This window comes from Hemiscyllium ocellatum, chromosome 5 (genome assembly GCF_020745735.1).
Source record: "Hemiscyllium ocellatum isolate sHemOce1 chromosome 5, sHemOce1.pat.X.cur, whole genome shotgun sequence".
Lineage (NCBI taxonomy): Eukaryota > Metazoa > Chordata > Chondrichthyes > Orectolobiformes > Hemiscylliidae > Hemiscyllium > Hemiscyllium ocellatum.
The window spans coordinates 40,762,766-40,787,845 of record NC_083405.1 but is presented as its reverse complement, the minus strand read 5'-3'; the positions used below and the strand labels follow the sequence as shown (position 1 = coordinate 40,787,845).

General features: G+C 39.8%; 1 protein-coding gene across 2 annotated transcripts in view; it reads right to left on the bottom strand.

The window, feature by feature from the left end:
* Window positions 1–7,004: 7,004 nt before the first annotated feature.
* LOC132816009 (rap guanine nucleotide exchange factor 5-like) overlaps window positions 7,005–25,080 on the bottom strand; it is a 189,018-nt gene continuing 170,942 nt past the window's right edge. For both annotated transcript variants that reach the window (XM_060825412.1, XM_060825413.1), the window contains 6 exons: window positions 21,786–21,876; window positions 17,363–17,413; window positions 14,238–14,325; window positions 11,142–11,206; window positions 9,787–9,841; window positions 7,005–8,086 (listed from right to left, as the gene is read on the bottom strand). In XM_060825412.1, the coding sequence (XP_060681395.1) occupies window positions 7,968–8,086; window positions 9,787–9,841; window positions 11,142–11,206; window positions 14,238–14,325; window positions 17,363–17,413; window positions 21,786–21,876 (469 nt within the window). In that variant the 3' untranslated portion in view covers window positions 7,005–7,967. The remainder of the gene's footprint in view (window positions 8,087–9,786; window positions 9,842–11,141; window positions 11,207–14,237; window positions 14,326–17,362; window positions 17,414–21,785; window positions 21,877–25,080) is intronic.

The following is a 25,080-nucleotide window of genomic DNA, read 5'->3' as shown; positions in this document are numbered from 1 at the left end:
ACCTCCCAGTCACCACCCATTTTAATTCCCCTCCCCATTCCCTCTCCAACATGACCATCTCAGCCTCCTTCATTGCCACATTGAATCAGATCACATCTTTCACCTGGGCAGCCCACAGCCCAGAGGATTCAACACTGAGTTCTCCAATTTCAAATAACCTTCCCATCCATCCCCCAATTGCCTTACCAGCTCATCCTTCTCCCTTCCCTTCTACTTACTGACCCTTCCTTCCAGCCGCCAACCAGACTCATTCCTTCCATCGACCAATCAGGCCATACCCTTTACATGTGTTCACCTATCACTAACTCATGACTCTGCCTCTCTTCCCACCCAAAACCAATCTCCCTCCACCTTTATCTGCAGCTTCCCTTATACCCACCCCAGTCCTGATGAAGGGATACACCCAAAACATTGACTTCTCCACCTCTTGATGCTGCCTGGCTTGCTCTGTTAGTCATAGTCATTGACGTACAGCACAGAAACAACTCATCTATGCTGACCAGATATCCCAACCCAATCTAGTTTCACCTGCCAGCATCCAGCCCATATCCCTCCAAACCCTTCCTATTCATATACCCCACTCGGATGCCTTTTGAATGTTGCAATAGCACTAGCGTCCATCACTTCCTCTGGCAGCTCATTCCATACATGTAACACCCTCTGCATGAAAAAGTTTCCCCTTAGGTCTCTTTTATATCTTTCCCCTCTCACCCTAATCCATGCCCTCTAGTACTGGACTCCCACATGGCAGGGAAGAGACTTTGTCTATTTACCCTATCCATGCCCCTCCTGATTTTATAAACATCTATAAGTTTTTGTAAAGATGTATGAGTGCATTCTCAGAATCTCGTCTATGCTGAATTGCAGTACGTTAAAAATAATGCTGAACACAGAAAGTAAACATTTCTGAGCACATGCAGCTACGGTATAAATAAACACATTGTGCCTATTAACTATTTATTTGACAATGTCAAAGCATCAATGACATACACAGATTAATATAAAATAGAATCATAGAAAACCTACAGTGTAGGAGCAGGCCATTTGACCCATCAAATCCACACTGACCCTCCAAAGAGCATCCTACCCAGACCTACCTCATCCCTACAACCTTGCATTTCCCATGGTGAATCCACCTAGCCTACACAGCTTTGAATTGTGGGAGGAAACCAAAGCACCCAAAGGAAACCCACACAGATACAGGAGACAACACACAAACTCCACACAGTCACCTGAGGTTGGAATCAAACCAGGGTCCCTGGCACTGTGAGGCAGCAGTGCTGACCACTGTGCCACCCCAGAATATGACAGTAGTGCTTTTATTATTCATTATTACAGCAGCAAACACAGGTGTATCATTGCCTAAAATTTCACTTTTTAATTTAGGAACTGGTTAAAATATAATGGAAGCATTTCAGTTAATGTGTAAAGATTACATGTGACAAATTGCATCAAAGCAGACATAGCCCGGATGAAAGGTTATTGGCCAGCTCAAATCATTCTTGATGGTGCCTATTTTCAATTTATTATTAACTTCTTCAGATAAAAAAATAATGTTTTCCACTGGTAAAGGACATATTTAAGATTTTGCTACAGTTGTGGAGATCAAATCATCCCCAATTACATTATTCTGCTCCTTATTCCTTTAGTGGATAGAGACTTTTCAATCAATTGCATTCAGAAGTGATTAATTTGCGGAGTCAGTCATTGCAGTTGCTATTCTCCTTATGAAATGAAGCAACTCTATTCAAAAATGTTTAATAAAACATTATGCCTTGATGTTCATCACAAACTTTCAACTTAGTACCCGTATGAGGCAGAAACAAGTTGAATTTTGTCAGATCAATACCGCCTTGGCCATTTCCCATAACCACACCATGACTAGTTGGAATCAGCCAATTAACTAACTGGCTAATGGCTCCTGTCCCTTTCAGAGCAGAGATCATGTCTCCAAGAACTACCAGGCAGTTAGAGGATCAGAAGCTCTTTAGTACCAACAGGATTGATGTCCACTTTTGGGACTGCAGCCAGCCAGGAGCTTCAATGTGAACTTGAGGGTATTTTAAGGAGGGTGGCCTTTGGCAGAGTAGAGAATGGAGGTACCAACTGTAGGCTGTAAAGTGTCCAATCACGAAGGGCTTTGTCCAAGCCTGCAGGGAGTTTTAAGATAAAGACCCCTCTAAAATGGTAGGAGAACCTCCACTACTGGTAAAATGCCAGTAGCAGCAGGAAGAGGCCCTTAAGTGGTCCTTACTTATCATATAAGAGCCTCAGTTCATCCCCAGACAAAGATTGCTCTTGACCTGCGCTGCCTTTGAGGCAATTACAAAGCATTGGGAAGTGGCAGGCACATTCCCCTCACCCAACTTCCCCACCTCCCATTGCACTTCCAAAAGCACCAATACATTCCACTCAATTTTCTCCATAGCGAGTGACGGTAGTGAATATGGCTGTGCAGTGTAGAAGTTCTAAATAGGACTGACAACAAACTAAGTATTCAAAATTGGGGTACAAGTGAAGCATTGTGAATTTGCACGGTCCTTCTAAAATGTTAGAATTTCACAAAAGCCAATAATACCTCACCATTGTGCGCAAAATGAAACAAAAATGTATTTCTTCCAAGTAGGAGCAGGTCTTTAAAAATTGTTAAGGGTGAACGTTTCGCACGTACGTGAAGGAGGACAATATGAGAGTGGTGTTGGAAAAGCACAGCCAGCCAGTCAGGCAGCATCTGAGGAGCAGGAGAATTCATGTTACTGATGAAACGTCAACGCTCCTGCTCCTCGGATGCTGCCTGACTGGCAGTGCTTTTCCAGCACCACACTCTTCAAATGATTAGATTCCCTACAATGTGGAAACAAGCCCTTTGGCCTAACAAGTCCACACCAACCCTCCGAAGAGTAACCCACCCAGACCCCTCTGATTGATGCACCTAACACTACGGACAATTTAGCAAACCCAATGCACCTGGCCTGCACATCTTTGGACTGTGGGAGAAAACCTGAATACCCGGAGGAAACCAACGCAAACACGGGGAGAATGTGCAAACTCCACACAGACACAGTCGCCAGAGGCCGGAATTGAACCTGGGACCCTGGTGCTGTGAGGCAGCAGTGCTAATCACTGAGCCACCATGCTGCACTTACAGGCAGCCAGGAATCTTCCCAGGCCACTGAAAGACATGAGCTATGGCAAGAAATTGGGAAATCAGGTGACATGCCCGGCAAGGTTCTTCTTGACACTCAAGAGCAAAGAAGTCCTATTTTCTAACCAATTCTAGTTAGGATTCTCGAGGCCTATTTACAATGATCAATGCTCATTGAGCTGAGAGGAAGAAACAGTGATATGCAATCTCCTATTCTCCCACCTGCTAGCTAGAAACTAGAAGCCAAGAATTCCTGATATGAAAGACAGAGTTCCTCAAGATCTCCCCCACAGGACCCCCTCCTTGAGCAGTCACCATACGCTACCTCCATGTTCACAAACACTGGCATCTGGTACATACCAATCTCGCCATATCATCATGGCACAGCCCCAACCCAGTTTCTGCACTGCCATGCTGCATTTTGGAGTGCAGTGTTATGTCAATCACACGCCTACAGTATACAACTGCATACAATGTGACAAACACACTGCACATGCATCACGAAATAGCCACATCTCCAAGTGAGGGGAGAGTGGGCCTCAGTCAAGGGAGGTGAGGCTACCATCAGTCCTCATGCAAACAGTCAAGGGCAGCATCTGCAATCAGTCCAGGGGCATGGTCATGTTGAAATGATTAAGTTACCTCACTAAAGTCTGGAGATTACACTATGGTCAGCCCCCTAGTTCCAGCAGAAATAGTCAGCACTTTCATGGGTCAATCAAGAGAAACACAGATCAGTCAAGGGTTCGTGCAGTCAACTGTAAGGGCTGCCTGTTCAGCTTGGTTGGCTGTTGGGGGGGGGGGGGGGAGCGGGGGAGGTGTTGTGAGTCACAGTCAGCTCTAGGACTCAGTGGAATGAAACTCAAGATGGGATTTCAGGCCAAACTGTGGTGTAAGGAGATGGTGATTCAATGCTGGGGATTGGATTAGCAGAATTGAAGTGCAGAGGGGAGAAAGGTAATAAAGGAAGGAAAATTGACAACAAGTGTGGGGAGCTGGTTATATTTGGATGAATAGGGATGCAGTGGGGTGGGGTGTTGAGATATAGGCACTCAGCATTGTGGCCTTGATGGAGGGATGGGGGTGTGGCATGAAGGGTAGTGTGGAGCACTGGGCAGGACCAAGCTATGGGCATGGGGGTCAGGAGAAGAGGATGAGAGTTGCAGTTATAATTCCAGGTGGGGGTGTGAAAGAACATAACGGTGTTCAGGGAATGCCAGATAGAAAAGGACATCAAAGTCGAGGAGGAGGGTGGCCTGATGACCAGGCTGACCCTGGAAAACTTGGTGCCAAACAGAATCTGCATTATCTTTCATCATCTCAATATCCCTTAATACAACCTACAAATGGAGACTGGTTCAGATCAGAGCCAGAATGGGTGGACTTGGTGTTTGTTTGCTGCCCATAAAAGTGGATGCCATTTTGAGAGATTGGGGAGTCTACATGGGACATTTTCAACAATCATGCTTCTGCAGAGTCCAGGTTTAAGCCTTTTTCATTCATATCATAGCGCATGGGAAATGCAAGCTGTGTACCATATGTAAGGTGCAAATACTGGCTGCAGCCAATCTTGACTATGTCATTGGTCATTGTAGATTGCAGAGGATATCAGATGTGACCTTAAAAGAGTACCTGTGAGCCACAAAACATAGTTAGTTAATGCAAGGCCTCATCACTGAAAACTGTCAATATAATGCAGTATGCTTTCACATGCAATATCTTTTGTGGGTGATGTGGGCTGGGTGGAGAAGGGTTCAATACTCAGTACTTACAATCGCCACTTGCCACATTGCATCATGACTGCTGCTACGCTCATCACAATGAGATGCAATGCCAAAGTAACAAGTAGATTCACTCCATGGTGCTCCTTGTCTGAATGTCCCACATCACACTGTGAAACAGTAATTGAGGTAGGAATGTGCAATTGTATGTACAAAAGTGCCAGGTTTGTCACCTAAGTGTCAGGAGGAGCATTGCTTTGTGGCTGGCGTGCCACATACACAGCAAAGGGTAACTTTGGACTGCCAATGCATAACCACGGGTATAGCTGGGTTCCAACATGGAGCGGAGCCTGGGATACCCCTGCAGTAGTGAGTACTTCTGCCAGTTAGTGAAGTAAGTGGGGAATGATCACAAAGAAATATTAAGGGCATTAGTGAACCAATCTGAGTTTACAACAATTGATTATAGTTTCATGGTTACTATTACTGAGACAATACTTTCATAGTTGAGACTTAATAATTTAATTAATCAGCTGCCATTGTAGGATTTGAACCCATGACCCCAGAGCATTAGACTCTGGATTATATCAGAATAGCATTGCCATCTCCCTCAATGACACCAGCATATTCTTGCCTTGAGGTATCCACTGTTTATAACATCACCACCTGCTGGTCAAGGTACAGTATCACAAATGTGGGTCTCCACCATGAGATGTATAAGGGGTTTGGTGATAGTATGTAGTTATTTGCTGTTTCTGCTCTGGAGCTCTTTCTCCCAAAGGTGAACATTTGTCTCCATAGACTCATTTCTTCTTAACATGAACCCAATAACTCCTTGCTTTAAATGTTGTTACATGAATTACCCAAACAATACCAACAAGGTTAAAGGCAAACATTCATTTGTGAATGTTTGTTGAAGTTGCAGAAGTTAGGAAAAGTCTGTTACTGCAGGAATACATTTCAGTCTTGCCCATACAATGGAATACCTAGTTACTGAATTTAACAGACACCACAGTAAAATTATGGGTCTATTCAAGGTCTGGAGAGGTTAACTACATTGAATGCCCTATTTAAATCATATTGGGCTGGAACGTGCTGAAAAACACACCAAGCATGCCATTCTAGTCTACAACTTTGTCGGAAGTGCAAGGATTAAATGACTCAGTGTTTTCTGAATGACCAGAATTTACTGGTTGATTTATGCCCCCCTATTGTTTGTTTTGCACAAATGGCAATTTATCCTTGGGTTCCTATTATTCAAAAAAGGCTTCTGGATCTTCATATTAATTGCATATTAAATGCCACACAGAATATGGTGTCTAGTGATTAATAACATAAGCACCTTCCCAAATGTGATGATTATTAATTAGTGACAAACATACATGTTTGGCCCAGAAAGTATTTAACTGTCGACTTTCCTTCCTTCAGGTGAATTCTTGTCGGAGGTTTAAAAAATTTTTAAATTTAAATTATCTTTCTGTTTTTCACCCCTGTCTCATTTAATTTAATCTTTAATTCCCTCTTTTTATTTCTCTCTGTTCAGATTTGATTTGTATCTATCCACTCCAATTTATCCTTTTAAAAATAGCTCTGTTGCTAATTTCTCACATTTTAAAACTCATTGATCAAAGAAGGACACTGTTAGCACTATTGTTCACTCAGGTTCTAAAAGCCTGGTTTAATTAACTTACACTTTCAGCTAGTCAACATACAAAACCTTTTCAACTGAAGGTGCTGTGCAACAAATATCTTGATTAGTAACATGCAATGTGTGATGCCTTATTCTAACATATCCTGGCTGTTTAACTTTGCTGGAAATCTTCTGTTTAAATTGCAAGTGAAAGTTGGAGTTCTGAAAAATGGTGTAAATTGCATTTTTTAAAAAAGTTATCAATAACATTTTTCTGTGGCATCAGCTGGTCCCACTACAATATCTCTGGCAACATAACACAAGAAACCTGAAGAATTTCAGGGCCACTAATTCTATATACAGACTTTACAAATGTGTTTTAATTAGTTTAATTCACAAATACTCTTGGTACTGTTTTGACTATGGGACAATATGCTTCCACATCAAAGGAAACTGTACCATCATTAGGTATAAAATTTACTAAAATTCTTAAATCATTGGATGCCTTAAACTGCTTACTTAGCATGACATATGCTTTAGCACTGTAATACAGACTTTTTAATTCACTGAATTCTTCTCAAGAAGAAATACATTAAAAACCACTAAAATATCAGAGAAAATTTTCTTTTTCTGACTGCCCAATGGTGCCAGGTCCCACATTTCAATACTCATTAGGTTTTCAACATCACTGCTCCTAGAAACTTTGGCCCTGAAAAATAAATGGTGTTCGCTATTTATATAAGGTGATAACTTTAACATTGTCCACCACTTTGACAATACTGATTGCTGGAAATGCCTACATTCAATGGTGCCCAGTATTGCTAGGAGAGGCATAGCAAGTAACAAACACTTTTAAGCATAATGGGCTGCCAATTCTTATTGATAGATTTTGCTACCTTATTAGACCAAGGGCATTTGATTTTATGTTTAAAAACAACTGCCTAAGTTGTTATAGTTCAATGTCTTTGAAAAGTAGTCACCATTTCCTACTCTCTTCAAGCAGGTCCATTTCTGGATACTTTTCGAAGGCCAGTGGCAGTTTCATTCAATGGCTGCATGGTCCAATTGCCACAGGTCAGGGTAGAGAAGGTGGTCTTCTATCTCTGCTTTGAAAGTTTGGGACAAAAAAAGTGCATGAAAAATTGTCTTCTGAAAAATATGGACAGAATTCTATTCTACTTAATTTTAACAAACAGTTGATTGTTTCTTAGTATGTTCCCTGTTGAGTGCCTCTGCCAAAGGATCTTGCAACACGGCCTCTCAACAGACCACCACGAAAGTGCCTCATTAAACTCATTGTTGCTTTCGCACCATCTTGTGTCAAATTTGTATGTAAACTGTGCTGATGATTTCACAAGAGGCCGGTCATGTAGCACAACAGTCGAGTCACTTTGCCACAGTTGCAACTGCAGTTCTCTGTAGCTTTAACTCAACGTCAGTAGAGTGATCTTACAAATGGATGGAGCTTTGGTTAAGTTCTTGGCTCAAGTCTGTGAGAAAGCTGGAATAAGGTCTCTTGGTTTTCAATAATGTGCAAGTAGTGAACACAAGCTTTCACATCCTGGTGGTCTTTCTGATTATCTTCCATACCTAGAGTAAGGGGAGAAATCACTGAAATTACTGATCCAATGAAACTTTCTTACGAGTCTTCTAGTTGTCATTTCTGTGTGAACTATCATTGTGGGAACTTTGCTCACTTACATATCTATCTATATCACTTTGCGTAGCCTCCTTATGTCACCTTCATAATTTCGGTTCCTACCTATAGCCTGGCCTGTTCACACAGGCACGCTACAGCATTCTACAGAATTTTTTTTTAAAACTTCACAAAAACTGAAGTAATGTCTCCTGATGGAAGCAGGGTAATTTCTCTAGCAAAAGGCAGAGAGTCGAAGATAGTAACATCCCAATTCTCTGTTCTCTCCAAAAATAATTTCAGTCACTTGCAAACATGTTGAATGAGGAAAATTATCATTCTCCCATTCTGGTCAGGAGTACTGTTGTCACTATGAGCAGCTGATAAGTTTATATTTGCTTGAATTTCCATTTTGTTCTACAGTGCAGACTCTCACTCACAAGTCATACAGACCCTTCAGTCCAACCTGTCCATGCCGACCAGATATCCCAACCCAATCTAGTCCCACCTGCCAGCACCTGGCCCATATCCTTCCAAACCTTTCCTTTTATTTACCCATCCAAATGCCTTTTAAATGTTGCAATTGTACTAGCCTCCCCCACTTCCTCTGGCAGCTCATTCCATTCACATACCACCCTCTCCGTGAAAAAGTTGCCCCTTAGGTCTCTTGGATATCTTTCCTTCTCACCCTATACCTATGTCCTCTAGTTCTGGACTCCCCCACCCCAGGGAAAAGACTTTGTCTATTTATCCTATCCATGCCCCTCATAATTCTGTAAACCTCTATAAGGTCACCCCTCAGCCTCCGACACTCCAGGGAAAACAGCCCCAGCTTGTTCAGCCTCTCCCTATAGCTCAAATCCTCCAACCCTGGCAACATCCTTGTAAATCTTTTCTGAACCCTTTTAAGTTTCACAATATCTTTCCAATAGGAAGGAGACCAGAACTGCACGCAATATCCCCACAGTGGCCTAACCAATGCCCTGTACAGCCGCAACATGACCTCCCAACTCCTGTACTCCAGATCAAAGGTTTATAGGGATCCTAAGGGAAGCCAAATCACACCGGAGTATTCCTTAATGCATGCTGTATGTGTTGTGCTGAGCTGAAATTCCCTCAAATATGAAGTGAATTGGAATTTGCATTCCTTCTAGATAATAGTTCTCTTTGGAAAGCCTGAATTAAAGCTTTACACTATCTGAATTGGAGAGGGTAGCGATGGCTGTGGAAAGAAAAAAAGCTGGAATTAGATTGTGACTTCACAATCCTAAGTAAATTTTGATCAAACGTTAAAATTTAAGATGAGGATTTTTCATCAAGTGGTAATTTTTACTGTTTTTAACCCTGTTTTTATAAAACTAAAATGTTAAGGAATTAATTTGCTCTTCCATAAAAGTCAAATCCTTTTTTCACATGCAAATGTCCACAAGAACTGCACTAATGGTCAATTGAGGGGGAGTAGACTATTTTCGAAACAATCTGCTCCAAGATGTTAAGACACACTTCTGGAGCAGGTGGGACTTGAACATGAGCTTCCTGGTCTAAAGGTAGGGACACTATCACTACAATCCTTTTACTTTCTGCTTGCTGGTACTCTAATTTTTCCCCATTCCATGTCGCCAGCACTAAGTGCGCAATCACTGCTGATACTCACCAATCTGATTACTTCTGCAGTGTCTCAGCAACCTGATGGAGTCTGCAATCATGTGCTGGGAACAGAGAAAAATTATGAAAACACCAGCAGAAACTGTAAACTAGCCTGAAGTAAGACAAGAATTATTTTCAATATTTTTCCCATGATGACCATTTGATTGAATACTGTTTCAGCAGCAAACTTTTCCATTCGAAAAAAAAATGTTGAGCTTGCCAATAGAATATTAACAAACAACAGGTTACGTATGTTGATACAAAGATAAACTAGCTAAATTTCACTAGATATTGTCTTCATTGCCTGGCTACAGGTAAGATTAACAAAATCCTTGGAGAAACTGTATACAAAGTAATATTTAGATATTTACAATAGTCACTCAGGAGTTCTGCTGATCTCCCACTGAAGTTATAATGGCAGATTTCAATAACTAATTTAGAAATAAAATTAAGCCTGAACTTCTGAATGCAGCAGCAACTCCCCCTTCAAGTAAAGTAAACAAAACTCCAAGGTGTTGATCTATGCACCAGATACTAGTAAGTAGTGTTAGTGTAGCAGACCAACATTTAATCTACCTGTTCCAGTCTTTTAATGCAATTGAATAATTGTATTTTTACAGATATTCAACTTTGAGTTCTGCCTTTATTGGTGAACTACATACATTGGAATTGCTGATGAGAAAGTGGGAAAGTGCAGTTCACAATTCTTTGCCAACTGAATTAGGTAAAAAAATCATGTATTACCATTCCCTAGATTCTCACCATGGGTTGTTGGCTAGATGGCTTCCCATAAAGTAAAATAATATATTTTTAAATTAATCAATTATTGTGACCAAACAATAAATTTTAGTAAATTCACCTTTCACCCCCAAGCTGAACTGACTTTGCCATGATATTCTCAACAGAAGTAATCTAACATTGTTCAGATAATGTGAAAGATGGGACATTCCCCACTTGCTACATTATTTTTTACTAAAAATTAGATTGCACAAACATTCTTTATGGAAGGAAATCTATCATCCTTACCTGGTCTGGTCTACACGTGACTCCAAACCCGCAGCAATGTGATTGATTTTTAACTGCCCTCAGAAATGGACCTAGCAAGCTAATTACTCATGTAGCAATTAGGGATGGGTAATAAATGCTGGCTCGGTCAGTACTGCACTCATTCCATGGACAAATAAAAGAAGTAGCCAAAAATAATTTCTTAATTATGAAAAGACGACAACTGTTGATTGATAAAATTTAAATCCAATCGTCTTTGGATCTACTGTAGACTTATGCATACCAAATATTTAAGCATATTGCAAAGTGACAGTTGGCGGCAATCATTTGGGGAAAAAAAAAGTAAATTGTACATACCAGCTTTTCAAAGTTGACAAGGTTGTCCAGAAAGGTTTTGTTTCCTTCATGGATAAATGTTACATCTAACAGAGTAAAATAAAGAATGGAATAACAAAGTCACCAAAACAGTTAAATGCAGATTAAATTGACAAGGTCAAATTATGACTGAACACAGCAGAGAAATCAATACGATCTGCAGTGTTGATTGGGAAAGTTGTTACAACTCCAACTATTCAGATATCACAAGATGTAAATCAGGCATATACAATTTAATTAAAATATTTGGGAAACTTGCTTAAAGCACAATGAAATTAAATTGCACAACATAGATGTTTTTCTTAATATTCTGCACTAATTTTGTCAATTTCTATGGATAATTACACATACAGTGCTCAAGCATATTTTCATTTTCACTGCCCGGGTGATAATCTGATTAAGCACATCATCCAGCTTCTACAGGACCAGCCTGATTTTGAATCTATTTAATTCATGGTAATCAAGGGGATGTGTACTGGGTTGGTTCAGTTATGAGCTGAGATTAGTTATCTAAGATGATATATTAATAAAAGGCATTGAAGAAAACCATTGGGCTCCTGCAGCTCCTCTAAAGAAGAAGAGGATGCCCTCAGCAGGGGAAAAGTTCATTTGTGAGAGTGTGGACAAAGAAATGGTGAGAAAATAAAAAGTAGAAAGTTCAATAACACCAGAAATGTTAAGTTTGATTTTACAGAAAGTTCCGATGAGGTTCTTTTTTTCAAAATCGTCAGTTGAGTATCGCTGCAGAGGCCAATACTTATTGCCCTTTCTTAATTGTCCTTGGGTAAGCGGTGGTGTGCTACACTCTTCAACTGCTGCTTCCTTTGTGGTGGACATACCACCTACAATGGCGTTGGGAGGGTGTTCCAGGATTTTAACCCAGAGACACTGGAGGAACAGCAATATTGAACCTAGTCAAGATGGTGCGAGGCTTGGAGGGGAATGTGAAAGTGACGAAGTCCTCATGCCTCTGACTTCTAGGTGGTTGATTGAGTTTGCAGGTTCAGAATGTGCTGCTGAACAAAGCTTTACAAGTTTCTATAGCGTGCCTTGTACATGGTGCACACTGATGTCATTGAGCACTCATGAAATAGGGAGTAAATGTTTCTTAGCTGGTAATTAGGATACCAATCAAGTAAGTGCTGACCAGCTTGAGAGTTGTTAGAGTTGCACTCATGTAGGCAAGCAGAGAGTATTCCATCACAGTTCTGACATGTGTTATAGATTATGGAAAGGAATTGGCGGATCAGGAGCTATAGGACTCCCTGCAGAATCCCCACACTGGCTTGCTCTTGTAGCCGCTTATTTTTAATGGCTGGTTCAGCTAAATTTGAGTCAGGAGTGACTCCCAGGATGTTTATTTTGGGGATTCCATAATGCTAACACCACAGAATGCCAAGAGGTGTTATTAGATTTTCTATTGTGTAGATAACCATTTCCTGGCACTTGTGTGGCACAGATGTTACTTGCTACTTATATAAACACAGGATATGAACAGAATAATTCAGAATTGAGGTTAGAATGATGCCAGCTTTTGACATTAAAACATTTGAAGTGCCATGAAGGAAGTATCAAAGATCAAAAGCAAAATTGAAGTAATTGAGAATCAGAGGGGAATATGGCTAATTAAATGGTTATCTGACATCAAAGTAGATCAATTTAATGTAATTTACTTCAGCATTTTTTGATCTACATATTGGAAAATATGTGGAAAATCAAACTATAAAACCCATCAAGTGGGCACAGCTTCTCTCAATGTCTAAAGAATTGCAACTGGTGTAGAACACTGTGCAATTATCAATGAATATCCTCATTTTTGACTATGATTGAGGGAAGACCATTGATGAAGAGCTGAATTGGGCCTAGGCTGCTCCAATGAGTTCCTGCAGCAATGTTCTGGAACTGAAATAATTGACCTCCAACAATCACTTTCCCTTGTGCAACCAGCAAAGAAATCCCCACTGATTCCCATTGACTTCAATTTTGCTTTGGATCTTTGATACTTCCTTCAAGGCACCTTCAAATGCCTTAATGTCAAAAGCTGGCATCATTCTAACCTCAACTCTTCAATTCATATCTGGACCAAGACAAAAATGAGATCTGGAGTTGAGTGGTTCAGTTGGAATCCAAACTGAGCAGGTTATTGGTAAGTAAGTATCACAAGATGGCTTGGAGAATATTTTCTAGTACATTGCTGATGATTGAGAGTAGATTGATGGGTGGTAATTGGCCAAAAGGGATTTGTCCAGTTTATTGTGGATAGGATATGACTAGAGGACTTTCCATACTCTTACACAGTTGTAGGTTTATTGGACAGGGGTGAGGCTATTTCTGGATGACAAATTTTCAGTACCACGGGATGTTGTCAAGGTTACTAGCCTTTGCAGTATGTGACGCCTTCACCTGTTTCTGGATATCACATGGTGAGAATTGAATTGGTTGAAGATTGACATCTGTAATGCTGAGCACCTCAGGAAGAGGCAAGATGGATCTTCACTCAGCACTTCTGGCTGAGGATGCTTAAAATCCAAGAGCAATAGGAATAGAACAACATAAGGAGGGCATGGCAATTGAGTGCAATAGAGGTCAGATTCAATATTTAAATTGTTTTTATGTATTTTGTAACTGAATGTGATCTACGGTACATGGACAATCTTAAATTTTTCAATTGTTAAGCAGAGTTAAATACTGTCATTAGTGTACTTCTGATATTTAAATAAAAACGTAAGGTCATATCAGTAAATATCTGGCAATCTTTACACCTGCTCACTCAATCTAACCTTTGTAAATTATCTGTGGGCCTTGGTTACTGTGCAAATCACTTCTGTTCGAGAGGAACTCGCTTGTTTTCCATTCATAGGATTACGTTGCCTTAGAACCAAACATAAAGGGATCTATTGGCCCAGTAATAACTACCTGAAGACCCACCTGCTCCAAAGGTGTGTCATAACATCCCTAAACAAGTTGATTAGAAAATATGTAGATCAAAAAAAGGCCAAAGTAAATTATATTAAATTGATCTATTTTCATGTCAGTTAGCCATATTCAGTCTTAGGGAAGTGCCCAGTCTGAGATTACCTTTCAACAGCAGAGGCATGAAGGGAATCTTTGGTGGCTGCATCTTCTTGAAAGCATCTCTGTATGCTTTATGATTCAGCGATGGATCCTGCAAAATAGTCAGATGTTTAACCTGCCTAATATCAAAAAACGAAACAATAACCACACGCTACTTTTACAAGAATAACATTTTGACATTATCTGATTTCAGCACTTTTTTAAAAAAAAATGTTTTTACCAGTAATTTCCATGCTAGTTTCTTCATTGCCTGCACTAGATTCAAAGCAAACTCCAGAGAAATAACGGTAATGGTTATGTGCATTTTTTCCCTGGGATTTCTGCTGGTTTTCCAAAATGGGGAACAGCCATGGAAATACTATAAGAATGTAGGATACAGGAGTAGGCTATTCACCCTGCTCTGCTGTTCAATACCTTTTACTATACTAACCCTATAACTCTTTATGCCACTAATAATCAAAAATGTATCAACCTCTGTTTAAATATACTCAAAGACTAAACTTCTTTGCCCTCTGGGGTCAAGAATTATAATGATTTGCAACCCTCTGAGAAAAACATTTCTCATTATCTTGGTCCTAATGGCACCTTCCTTATTGTTTATTGTGCCAGAGTCTAGACTCTTCCACCTGAGGAAACATCCTAGCTGCATCGAACTTATTGATCCCTTTTAAGTATTTTGTGTCAATGAGATTCTCTCTCATTCTTTGAAACTCCAAAAATACAAGCCCAGTTTGCCCAATCTCTTTTCAAACAGCAGTCCCGTTATCCTGGGAATAAGTGTGGTGAATGCTTGTTGCATTCATCCTCTGGCAATAATACCTTTCCTGAGATAAGGAGACCAAAATTGCATACTGTACTCCAAGTGCAGTCAAACCAAGCTCCTATACAATTGAAGCAAGACTTCACTGTACTCAAATCCTCTTATAATAAAGGCTTTCTAATAGCCTGTTGCACCTGCATGTTAGCCTTCAGTGACTTGTTGACAATGACACCAAAGTCTCATTGTACTTCTACACTTTCCAAACTCTCACCATTTAAGAAATAATGTACACATGTTGTTCCTAGTAAACTAAATAGCCTCACATTTCCACATCATATTCCATCTACCATGTTTCTGCTCTATCACTAAGCCTGTCTAAATTCCTGAAAACATCTTTTATCTTATTCACAACACACATTCCAGATTAGTTTTGTATCTTCTGTAAGTATTTTCACATTAGATTCCCCATAAAGGAAGTGAGAAAAAAAATAAAATCTTTGCACTTATCAGAGCAAGAGACATTTATGTTGAGGACTGAACAACTTTCATTGTCAAAACCCAATTACTTCCAGGTCAAACCATTGGTGAATCAAAACTATTCCAACCATTCTGATGTCAGCCAGTGTGGGTTTGGAGTTCCACATCTGTAATGCCCCATTTGAGTCTTTTCTACCTGTCTTTAGCTGACAGGTTAAGCCTGCGTGGTTTGCAACTTAGTCATCAAGTTGGCTCACTTCAGTTCTCAGTTAGTCCCCCTTCCTGCCAAGCCAGTCAAATCTTGATTTTAGCTCCTCAGTTAACCAAACATCTCACCAGTGGTTCAAACTGTCAGGTTAGTTTTAAGGATAAGCTCTTGATACTTGATATCAAGAGCAACTTTAATGTGGATAAATGCTTCAACTTCACCCAATCATGCCTGAATTCCAAGTTAAAGGGAAGTGCACTGTTTTAGTAGTCTCCAGTGAGAAACTTTTCCATTTTACCTCTTTAACCATTCTTAATTTCACTGTCTGTGACTGGATGGTTAGAGTCATTGGTGGCAAATTGTATTTTTGTGTTGTGCTAATAAATCATATAAATAAATAGGAATGAGGTTGAGATTGCCTGTGTTTTGGAGCCAAACTGAAACATAACATTTAATCCTTGTGGTAGTGAATTACAGTTACAAATCATGGCCTTTTTATCAACAAAAGAAATTTTACAATGTGTTTCATGATTGTAAGATTGAGAGACATCATACAATCAATGACATACTTTTGATGGGTAACATTGTTGTAATGATGGAAATACAGTAGTCATGGCACAGTGGCTCAGTGGTTAGCACTGCTGCCTCTCAGTGCCACGAACATAATTAGATTAGATTACTTACAGTGTGGAAACAGGCCCTTCGGCCCAACAAGTCCACACCGACCCGCCGAAGCGCAACCCACCCATACCCCTACCCCTACATATACCCCTTACCTAACACTATGGGCAATTTAGCATGGCCAATTCACCTGACCCGCACATTTTTGGACTGTGGGAGGAAACCGGAGCACCCGGAGGAAACCCACGCAGACACGGGGAGAACGTACAAACTCCACACAGTCAGTCGCCTGAGGTGGGAATTGAACCCAGGTCCCTGGCGCTGTGAGGCAGCAGTGCTAACCACTGTGCCACCGTGCCGCCCTGGCACATTCTCCCAGTGTCTGCGTGGGTTTCCTCCGAATGCTCTGGTTTCCTCCTACAGTCCAAAGATGTGCAGGTTAGGTGAATTGGCCATGCTAAATTGCCCATAGTGTTCAGGACTGTGTAGGTTAGTTGCATTAGTCATGGGAAATGTAGAATAATAGGTTAGGGGAATGGCTCTGGGTGGGATACTCTTTGGAGGGTCAGTGCGGATTTGTTGGGCTGAATGGCCTGTTTCCACATTGACCAAATTATTAGTTGGAAGGATAAAATTGGCTAAGAGACTAAGAATTTCTCTGCTTTTCTTCACACAATGCTGTGGAATCTTGTGCGCCCACTTGAGATTGGGGGCAGGACCCAAAAGACAGCACCTCCTACACTGAAGCATGTCATGAGTACAGTACTGAAATGTCAGCTGATTACATGATCACGTCTTTGAAATGAAATTTGAATCCTTGATCTTCTCATGAATGTTCTACCACTAAACCAAAGCATGAATTTGTAAACGTCCAAGGAGCTCCACCCATTAATGCACTCAGGAAATTGGGCAGGGAGCATAGTGAACTCTGCATGATTCACCTTCAATTCAACCTTGGCAAAGATATCTGAATTCCCAATGTATGAAACTTTGAATGTAAATTTATGAAATTACTCTAGAAGTGATGTTCTGAATATTTTAAGTAGGTGTATAGGCACTTACCGTTAAATTTTCAAGTTCAGAGAATAGCTTCTTAAATTTCCCAGGCACTTTCTAAGGAAATAGTAAACAGCATAAATATGTCTAATGTGATACTGTCTTACAAGCAAAATGTTTACAACAGGCAGCTGTTTTCTCTCATGATTACTTCATAAATGGTGAAAATTTAAAAAAAAATCAGTTGAGATCCAACACATAGACACTGTGTTCAAATGAAGCTAATATAGCAGTTATTCAATATAGGGGTCTGCCCAGCAAAGATAAGTTGATTTTTACATTTGTCAGCATTGTACAGTGCTTGTCATATATTTCAATATTTTTGCAAATGTCAGTGCTATAATGCATAGACAATGGATAAAGTCATCCTGTCAGGCTCTACTGTCATGCTTTGCATGCGATTTAAATCCGTTCACAACTTTGGCTGTTAAAACAAGCCTTGCTTTTAAAATAAAAAAAAGCTATTTCAATATTTGCTCTCTCCATGAAGTACAGGCACTTTGCTTTGAAGTTGAAATAGGATAACGATCTGTTCTGTCAGTTTTTGGCAATGCAGCCAGATGTTTGTTGTTATATCAATATCCAGTGTGAATGCTTGGATGGATGGATGGATGGCAAAGTGATTAATCACTTTAATCATTAGGTGGCCTACTCCTTTATTAATTGTAAAGAGATTTAATAAGTTTTAATAACAGATTATGCATTGAATATAGTTTCCTGTTTGCTTATAATCCTAAACAGCATTTAAAGGATTACAATTTTTACATTGGAGAAGGATTTTTTCTTTACCAATGTAATTAATGTATTTAAACTCAGAGTTTTATTAGATTTTTAGAAATTTAACTTATTCTAATGATTCCAAAGTGATTTCCCACTGCATTTCATGGATTGGGGGACACTACGTAGTGGATACTGGAAGAATGGCTCTGGAGGGTACATAGCAGGCATTGAGGATTTCTTTTTATTTGTTTCCAGGGTATATACATCACTGACTAGGCCAGCATTTATTGCCCATCCCAACTGGAGTAGTGAACTTTCTTGGCCTTGTCCTGATCAACAATTGGGTGGTAAGCTGCCTTCATGAACTGTTGCATTACTTGGTTTGTAGGTTAATGCACAATGCTGTTTGCGGGGGAAGGGGGGGGGCGGGGTTGCTCTACAATTTTGGCCCAGCAACAGTGAAAGAATGGAGATTTTGATCTAAGTCAGAACGGTCTGTGACTTGGAAGGGAACTTGCAGCTAGTGGCACTAAATTAGATCTGCTGCCTTTGTGCTTGTACATAATGGAAGGTGTGGATTTTGAAGCTGCTGTTGAAGTATTCTGGATGAGCTATTGCAGATGATGGTACACACTGCTGCCACTGGGCGCCAGTGGTGAAGACAGTCACTGCCGTAGATGATGTGTGGGGTGCCAATCAATTGGTTTGCCTTGTCCTGGATGGTGTCAAGCTTCTCAAGTGTAAATGATCACTGGGGAGACTCAAGGTAAGTTATTCACCACAGAATTCCTAGCTTCTGATCTGTACATGCAGCCACAATATTGGTTGAGTTCAGTCTGTGGTCAATGTTAACTCTCAGAATTTAAAGGTGAATGAACCAGTGGGGGCAATGCCACTGACTATCAAGGCAAAATGATTCGATTCTCTAGTCTAGGAAATGGACATTGCCTTCCTGACTCGACCAGCTGTAAGTAGTGGTGAACGACTTTGAAGTTCCCCCACCCAAAGTACATTTGACACTCTAGCAATGCTCAGTGCCTCTTCCAATTTTTGTTCAACACTAAGCTGTACTGATTCATCAGCTGAGGGAAGGTGGTAGGTGGTAACCTGCTGGAGATGGTTGACTTTTTGCTATAATATATCATGGGGTCTAGAGTCAAGTTTGAGGACTCCCTTCAACTGTAAACCACAATGCAACCACCAGTGGGATAGGACATGCCTAGAAATGATGATCATGTTGTCTGTAATATTATAGATAACATTTTGCTGTTGCTTACCCAGTCTGTGAGACAACTCTCCCCACTCTGGCACAAGCCCACAGATGTTATAGAGGAGGACACTGTGGGGTCAAGTTGGCTGGATTTGCTTTTTCTCCAGCACTTACATTGTTGCTTGGTAGTCCATGAATTTAATTATTTTTATTGTACTTTGTATCAGCTTGATACAATGGAATGACTTCTGGAGTCATATTAGAACAGATCAAATGTTAATGGCTGATTTTCTTCTAAATTATATGAATGAATCAACAGGGCATGGTGTGTTGTAGGTGAGTGTCTGTGTTGAGTGGGCATGGGATGGTAACATGGCTGTGAGCAGTTGGGGTGGTATAAGTCATGGATGAGGAGTGCACTTTAGGGAACCTTCAAACAATGTTGGGAGATGGGCTACTGTTTTGGAGACCTGACACCTCAGTGCTGCGATTCCTGGAGCAATACATCCTTGTTCACAAAGCGCACTGTGAATCAAACCAATCTAAACAGACATAAATCCCTTAGGCAAAGGCACACATTGATTGGGTATTTGGATTTTCCTGAGACCATACAATAACCTTGTCACTGGACTCCAACCGATGTCAGGAGATATTACATGAACTGGAATTTAACAGGTTAAGGGAAACTTGATTTAAGGTACTGAAATATTAATTGAAATAAATGAGGTTATTTGGGATATGATTTTTCCTGTGTTTAGGAAGCCTAGAAATAGGAAGCAGTGTCTAAAAATGAGAGCTAGGATTGACAGGTGTAAACGTAGGAAGCACTTCTACCTGCAATAAATGAGTGATTGGAGTTGGAACTCAGAAATAACAACTACATTAATTATTACTATTTTTAAAGCTAAGATTTTTTTTGTTAACTAAAGGCATTACAGGATACAGGGCAGAGGTAGCTCTATGGAGAGGAGGTACAAATCAGGCACAGTCCCATTTCTCACTGGCGCAACAAGTGTAAGAGGCTAAATTACTTGATTCTGTCATGTTTCAAATGATTTATGGACATCTGAAGCCTGTTATATTGCCTCATATTCACAAGTTCATTATTTCATCACTAAGAGTTAAAAGAAATTAAGTGTGGGTTCAGGTAAAATTCTATTCAACCAAACAACAATTTAAATGTGGATTACTAAAACGCAAAGTCAATTTTGTGGTATCTCTGTGCACATGCTGGGGAGAGTTATTTTATTCTGGTGGTTTAACATCTGATATTATGGTCTCAATATTTATGGAGGGTCAAGGAGGAGCTGAATGAATGCGGTAATATGTCTGAAGTTTGAATGCTAAATGGATAGAGTCATAGAGTTGTACAGCAGAGAAACAGACCTTTCAGTCCTACTCATCCATGCTGACCAGATATCCTAAATTACTCTAGTCCCATTTGCCAGCACTTCACCCATATCTCTCTAAACGCTTCCTATTCTTCCAGATGCCTTTTAAATATTATAATTGTACCAGCCTCCATCTCCTCTGGCAGCTCATTCCACACATGCACCATCCTCTGTGTGAAGAAGTTGCCCCTTAGGTCAGGTTTGAATCTTTCCCCTCTCACCTTAAACCCGTGTCCTCTAGTTTTGAACACACCTACCCTGAGAGAAAGACCTAGTCTATTCAACCTACCCATGACCCTCCTGACTTCATAAATCTCTTAGGTCACCCCTCAGAGGCTCCAGAGAAAATAACCCCAGCCTATTCAGCCTCCCCCTGTAGTTCAAACTCTCCAACCTTGACGAATTGCATTTTGCCTCCTATTTCTCAACCATTCTTTGCAAGTGTGATCTAAATTGGCATTAAAGTGTTGAACCTCACCCAGGACACAGGCACACTTCCTGATCCAATACCACAAAAATGTAGGCTTGTATGCAGCATGTTCAGCTTACATTCCTGGATTTTAACATTTTGATGAGGTCAAGGTAGCACTTTAGCATCAAAGCCAAAATCCCAAATGTGATAATAAATTCAAATTATGATTGTTCTCACAACAGTCCACAAAACTTTATTCAATTGCCCTGACATCCTTTTGAACCGATCTATTAAGTATGTCTTCTTTTGGTAAAAAATATTTAAAGGATTGCAAAAATTAGTAAACTAATTACAGGCAAATGGTAAAAATATTACTATATTTCATTAGCAAATAGAATTCCAGAAATTATTTAAAATTTAGACACAAAGTGTTGCACTTCCAACACTTGAGACGCAGTCTAATGTATAACTCATTGCTGCTGGTTCATACCTCTCCAGGTCTTTCTGCCATTAAGCAGAGGGTGTGGTATAACTCCACCCTCATTGATGGTATGTCCCAGCATGTTAACTGGAGTTAATACTGACACCCGTCTCAAACTCTCACTGTCTTTCCATAATGTTGCATGGGTTTGTACATGATCATTTGGTTGCACAATGAGATTGCAGATCCCTGATGATAATAGTTTGAGTGCTTACCTCCCAGGTCTGAGAGAGTCGGCAGACTGCAGCACTGTTGAGACCCATGATTATGGCGAAGAAAGAGTTAAGGTTCCTCAATGCCCTGCAGCTAAGAAATGGAAGATGACACACATTAAACTGTGAAATTTGAAGTCTAGTGTCACGTACAAAAATTGTTATATACTGAAATGCTGCGAACTGCTCATGGATTAAGGACAGCCATCTACTGTCCAGTATCTTACTGTCACACATTGGCAAATTAAATTTAGATTTCAATTTAGTACAGATTTTATTTTCCTATTCCAACTTTCCTGTCACAATCACATATCTTGATAAATACAGTATGGGTTCATGTCATTCAGTCCTGCAGGATTCTTGATTAGTTTAGATAGGGTACAAGAGATTGACTATGCTATTATCAATTATTTTACCAATCTTACTATTCAACCTGATCTCTAAAAGTCACATCCCAAAGGTCAGGTCATATATAAGTTCTGATCTGCAGTTACCCCACAGTTACATTTGACTACATAATAGTCACCTCTGACTACATAATCATCACATCTTCATTTGTACCACTGTCATCATCCTAATGCAACAAAGGCTTTGCATGTCTCATTAGTGGTTACTAGCTATCGAAATATTAAGTACATAGATTAAAATGTGCTAACTGTAGCAAAATGAAAAGACAGTGATGGAAGCAATTTCTGTTCATAAGTTTCTAACTCTTCTTTGTCAGCATTTGTTACTTTACAGAAATGAGAGTTAATGCATGTGAAAGTTAAAGGTAACGGCAATACTTTGCAATGTATTCTTTATTTTGTAGTGCATGTGAGATTGAGTTAAGTACTTATTATGCATGCTTGGGGCTTATGTGGAGATTTTTGGGTTGTTGTGCAGCCACAAGGCCAAGCAACTTAAAAGCAACATTCCCACTTAGCATTAATAATAATCATCATAAGAAGGCACCCATCCAGAAACTAACCAGCTCCACAATATTGAGGATTTTGCAAAATCATGCAGAGTGTAAATAAGTTCTGCTAACCTACTGTTACATTTTAACACTTCCTGATGAATGTTATGAACGTTCTGATCAATCCCAAAAGCTTTAACTTTATTTCTCTTTACTGTTCCTATTCTGTTCCCTGAATTTAATTTTGGACTTGGTAAATGGTGGATTGTCATTTGAATTTGGTCACTTATTTGCAGGGTTGAGGTGATGTTTCCTTTGGTTGGGTTCTGTTTCTATTTTCACAGAGCTCATTTCTTTAAAAAAAACTACAGATTTTACTGCTAGGATTGATGGCTGGAGTGTTCAATTGTTTGGTGTTTGATTGTGTGTGTCTTTGGTAACTGTTTTGTGTCAGATTTGTTATTCCTGGATGTGGCAAGTTGGAAAGAGACTGACAGCACAGTAACAAACATTTCAAAGCACTGAATAAAAATCATAATATGGAGTGTATCATTTGCGTTATTTTGCACAAAAAACTCAACTGTATCCTCCTGACAGCTGACTTCTTCATTTTACATTATTCACCTTCATTGATCTTTGGTGGCATTTCTGCATTTAATATGTATGATGATGAATATTATCCACACAAACGGACATGCACTGCTTTTTATACTAAAGTAGGACCATAATTTTATAAAATGGTCCATCAGCACAGTTCCAGTTTTTAGTCTAACCTGAGCTGACTTGAATAATTTTAACTCCCTAGGCCCAACGCGTCAGGGAAGGGTAGTTCATAAGTCATAAAACCAACCCCAAAAAGTGTTTAACATCCACTTTCTGTTTTAATGGTGGACAGGTGGTAGAGATAGGTGTGGCAACTAACCTGCTCTCCAGAGAAAGGCCCGCCATATTAAATACAATTACTGAGGTAAAAAGTAAAAATGGTCTATAATGGGTTGGGGGAAAAAAATGAAGGGATAAGCCAGTGAATAAAGCAGAAGCAGACATTTTTTCAGATTTTTCATAATGGTCAGCAAAAAAAAAATTCCAAAAATAGTGGAGGCATCGACTGAAATATTCTAGACAGGATTCTGGAAAGGTTTCTGCAGAAAAGAAAATAATTAATATTGCACCTCTGTACAAGGGAGGGAGACTGAAAGCAGGATACTATGCACCATTTAGCCGCTCAAGTCTATTCATTAGGGAAGAAATAGCAGGACACTCAGAAAAGCTTCAGTCAAACAAAGTCAATATGGCTGTCTGAAAGAGAAATCATTTTTGATAGGTTTGATAGATCTCTTTGAGGGTAGAACAAGCAGAGTTGATAAAGGGGAAATCAGTAGATATACTGTTTTTGGATTTGCAGAAGGTATTTGGCAAGAAACCACAATTATTGCACAACATAGGGGCACATGGTATTGGGGGTAATGCAGTTAACACACAGACAAAGTTAGGATTAATTGGTGTCTTTGAAGATGCAAAGCTTTAAGTCATAAACTGCCATTAGAATCAGTCCTAGGGCTCAAATAATTCATTATCTACTTGTACTCCAAGCGACTTGGATGAGGGACAGAGTGTTACTTGTCCAATACTACTGATGATTCAAAATAGATGGGAGGACATGATGATGGAAGGAATTTGCAAGAAGATACAGCAAGGTCGAGTAAGTGGGTAAGAAACTTGGGAGATGGATTTCAATGTAGGAACATGTGAGGTCATGCATTTTGGTAGAAAGAATCAAAAAGTAGATTATTCTTCAAATGGAGAGAAAGACTTCAAAAATGTGCATCATAGAGGGATTTGGGTTTTCTTGTGCATGAAACACTAAAGGTGAATATTCAGATGCAGGAAATCATTAAGAGGTGTGATTTAGACTATAAGAGTTATAAATATAAGTAGGAATTACACAGCACGGAAACAGACCCCTCAGTCCAATTAGTTCACACTGACCATATTGCCAAACTAAAGTAATCTCACCTGTGTTTGGCCCAGATCCCTCCAAAGTTTTCTTTTTCATGACTTTTAAGTGTTGTAACTCTACCTGCATCAACCATTCTTACATTCTGCAAACAAACCATTGCATGAAAACGTTGCCCCTCACGTCTTTAAAACTTTCTTCTCTCACCTTAAAAAAAAATGCCCCCTAGTTTTTAACTCCCCCACTCTAGGAAGTCCTTTGCTATTCATCTTATCTACACCCCTCATGATTTTATAAACTTCTAGAAGGTCACTCCTCAACCTCCTATGCTTCAGTGACAAAAAAATCCCACCCTATTCCAGTCTCTTTCTCTAACTCAAACCCTCCATTTCCAGTTAACATCCTGGTAAATCTTTAATAATATCCTTCCTGTCATAGGGAAA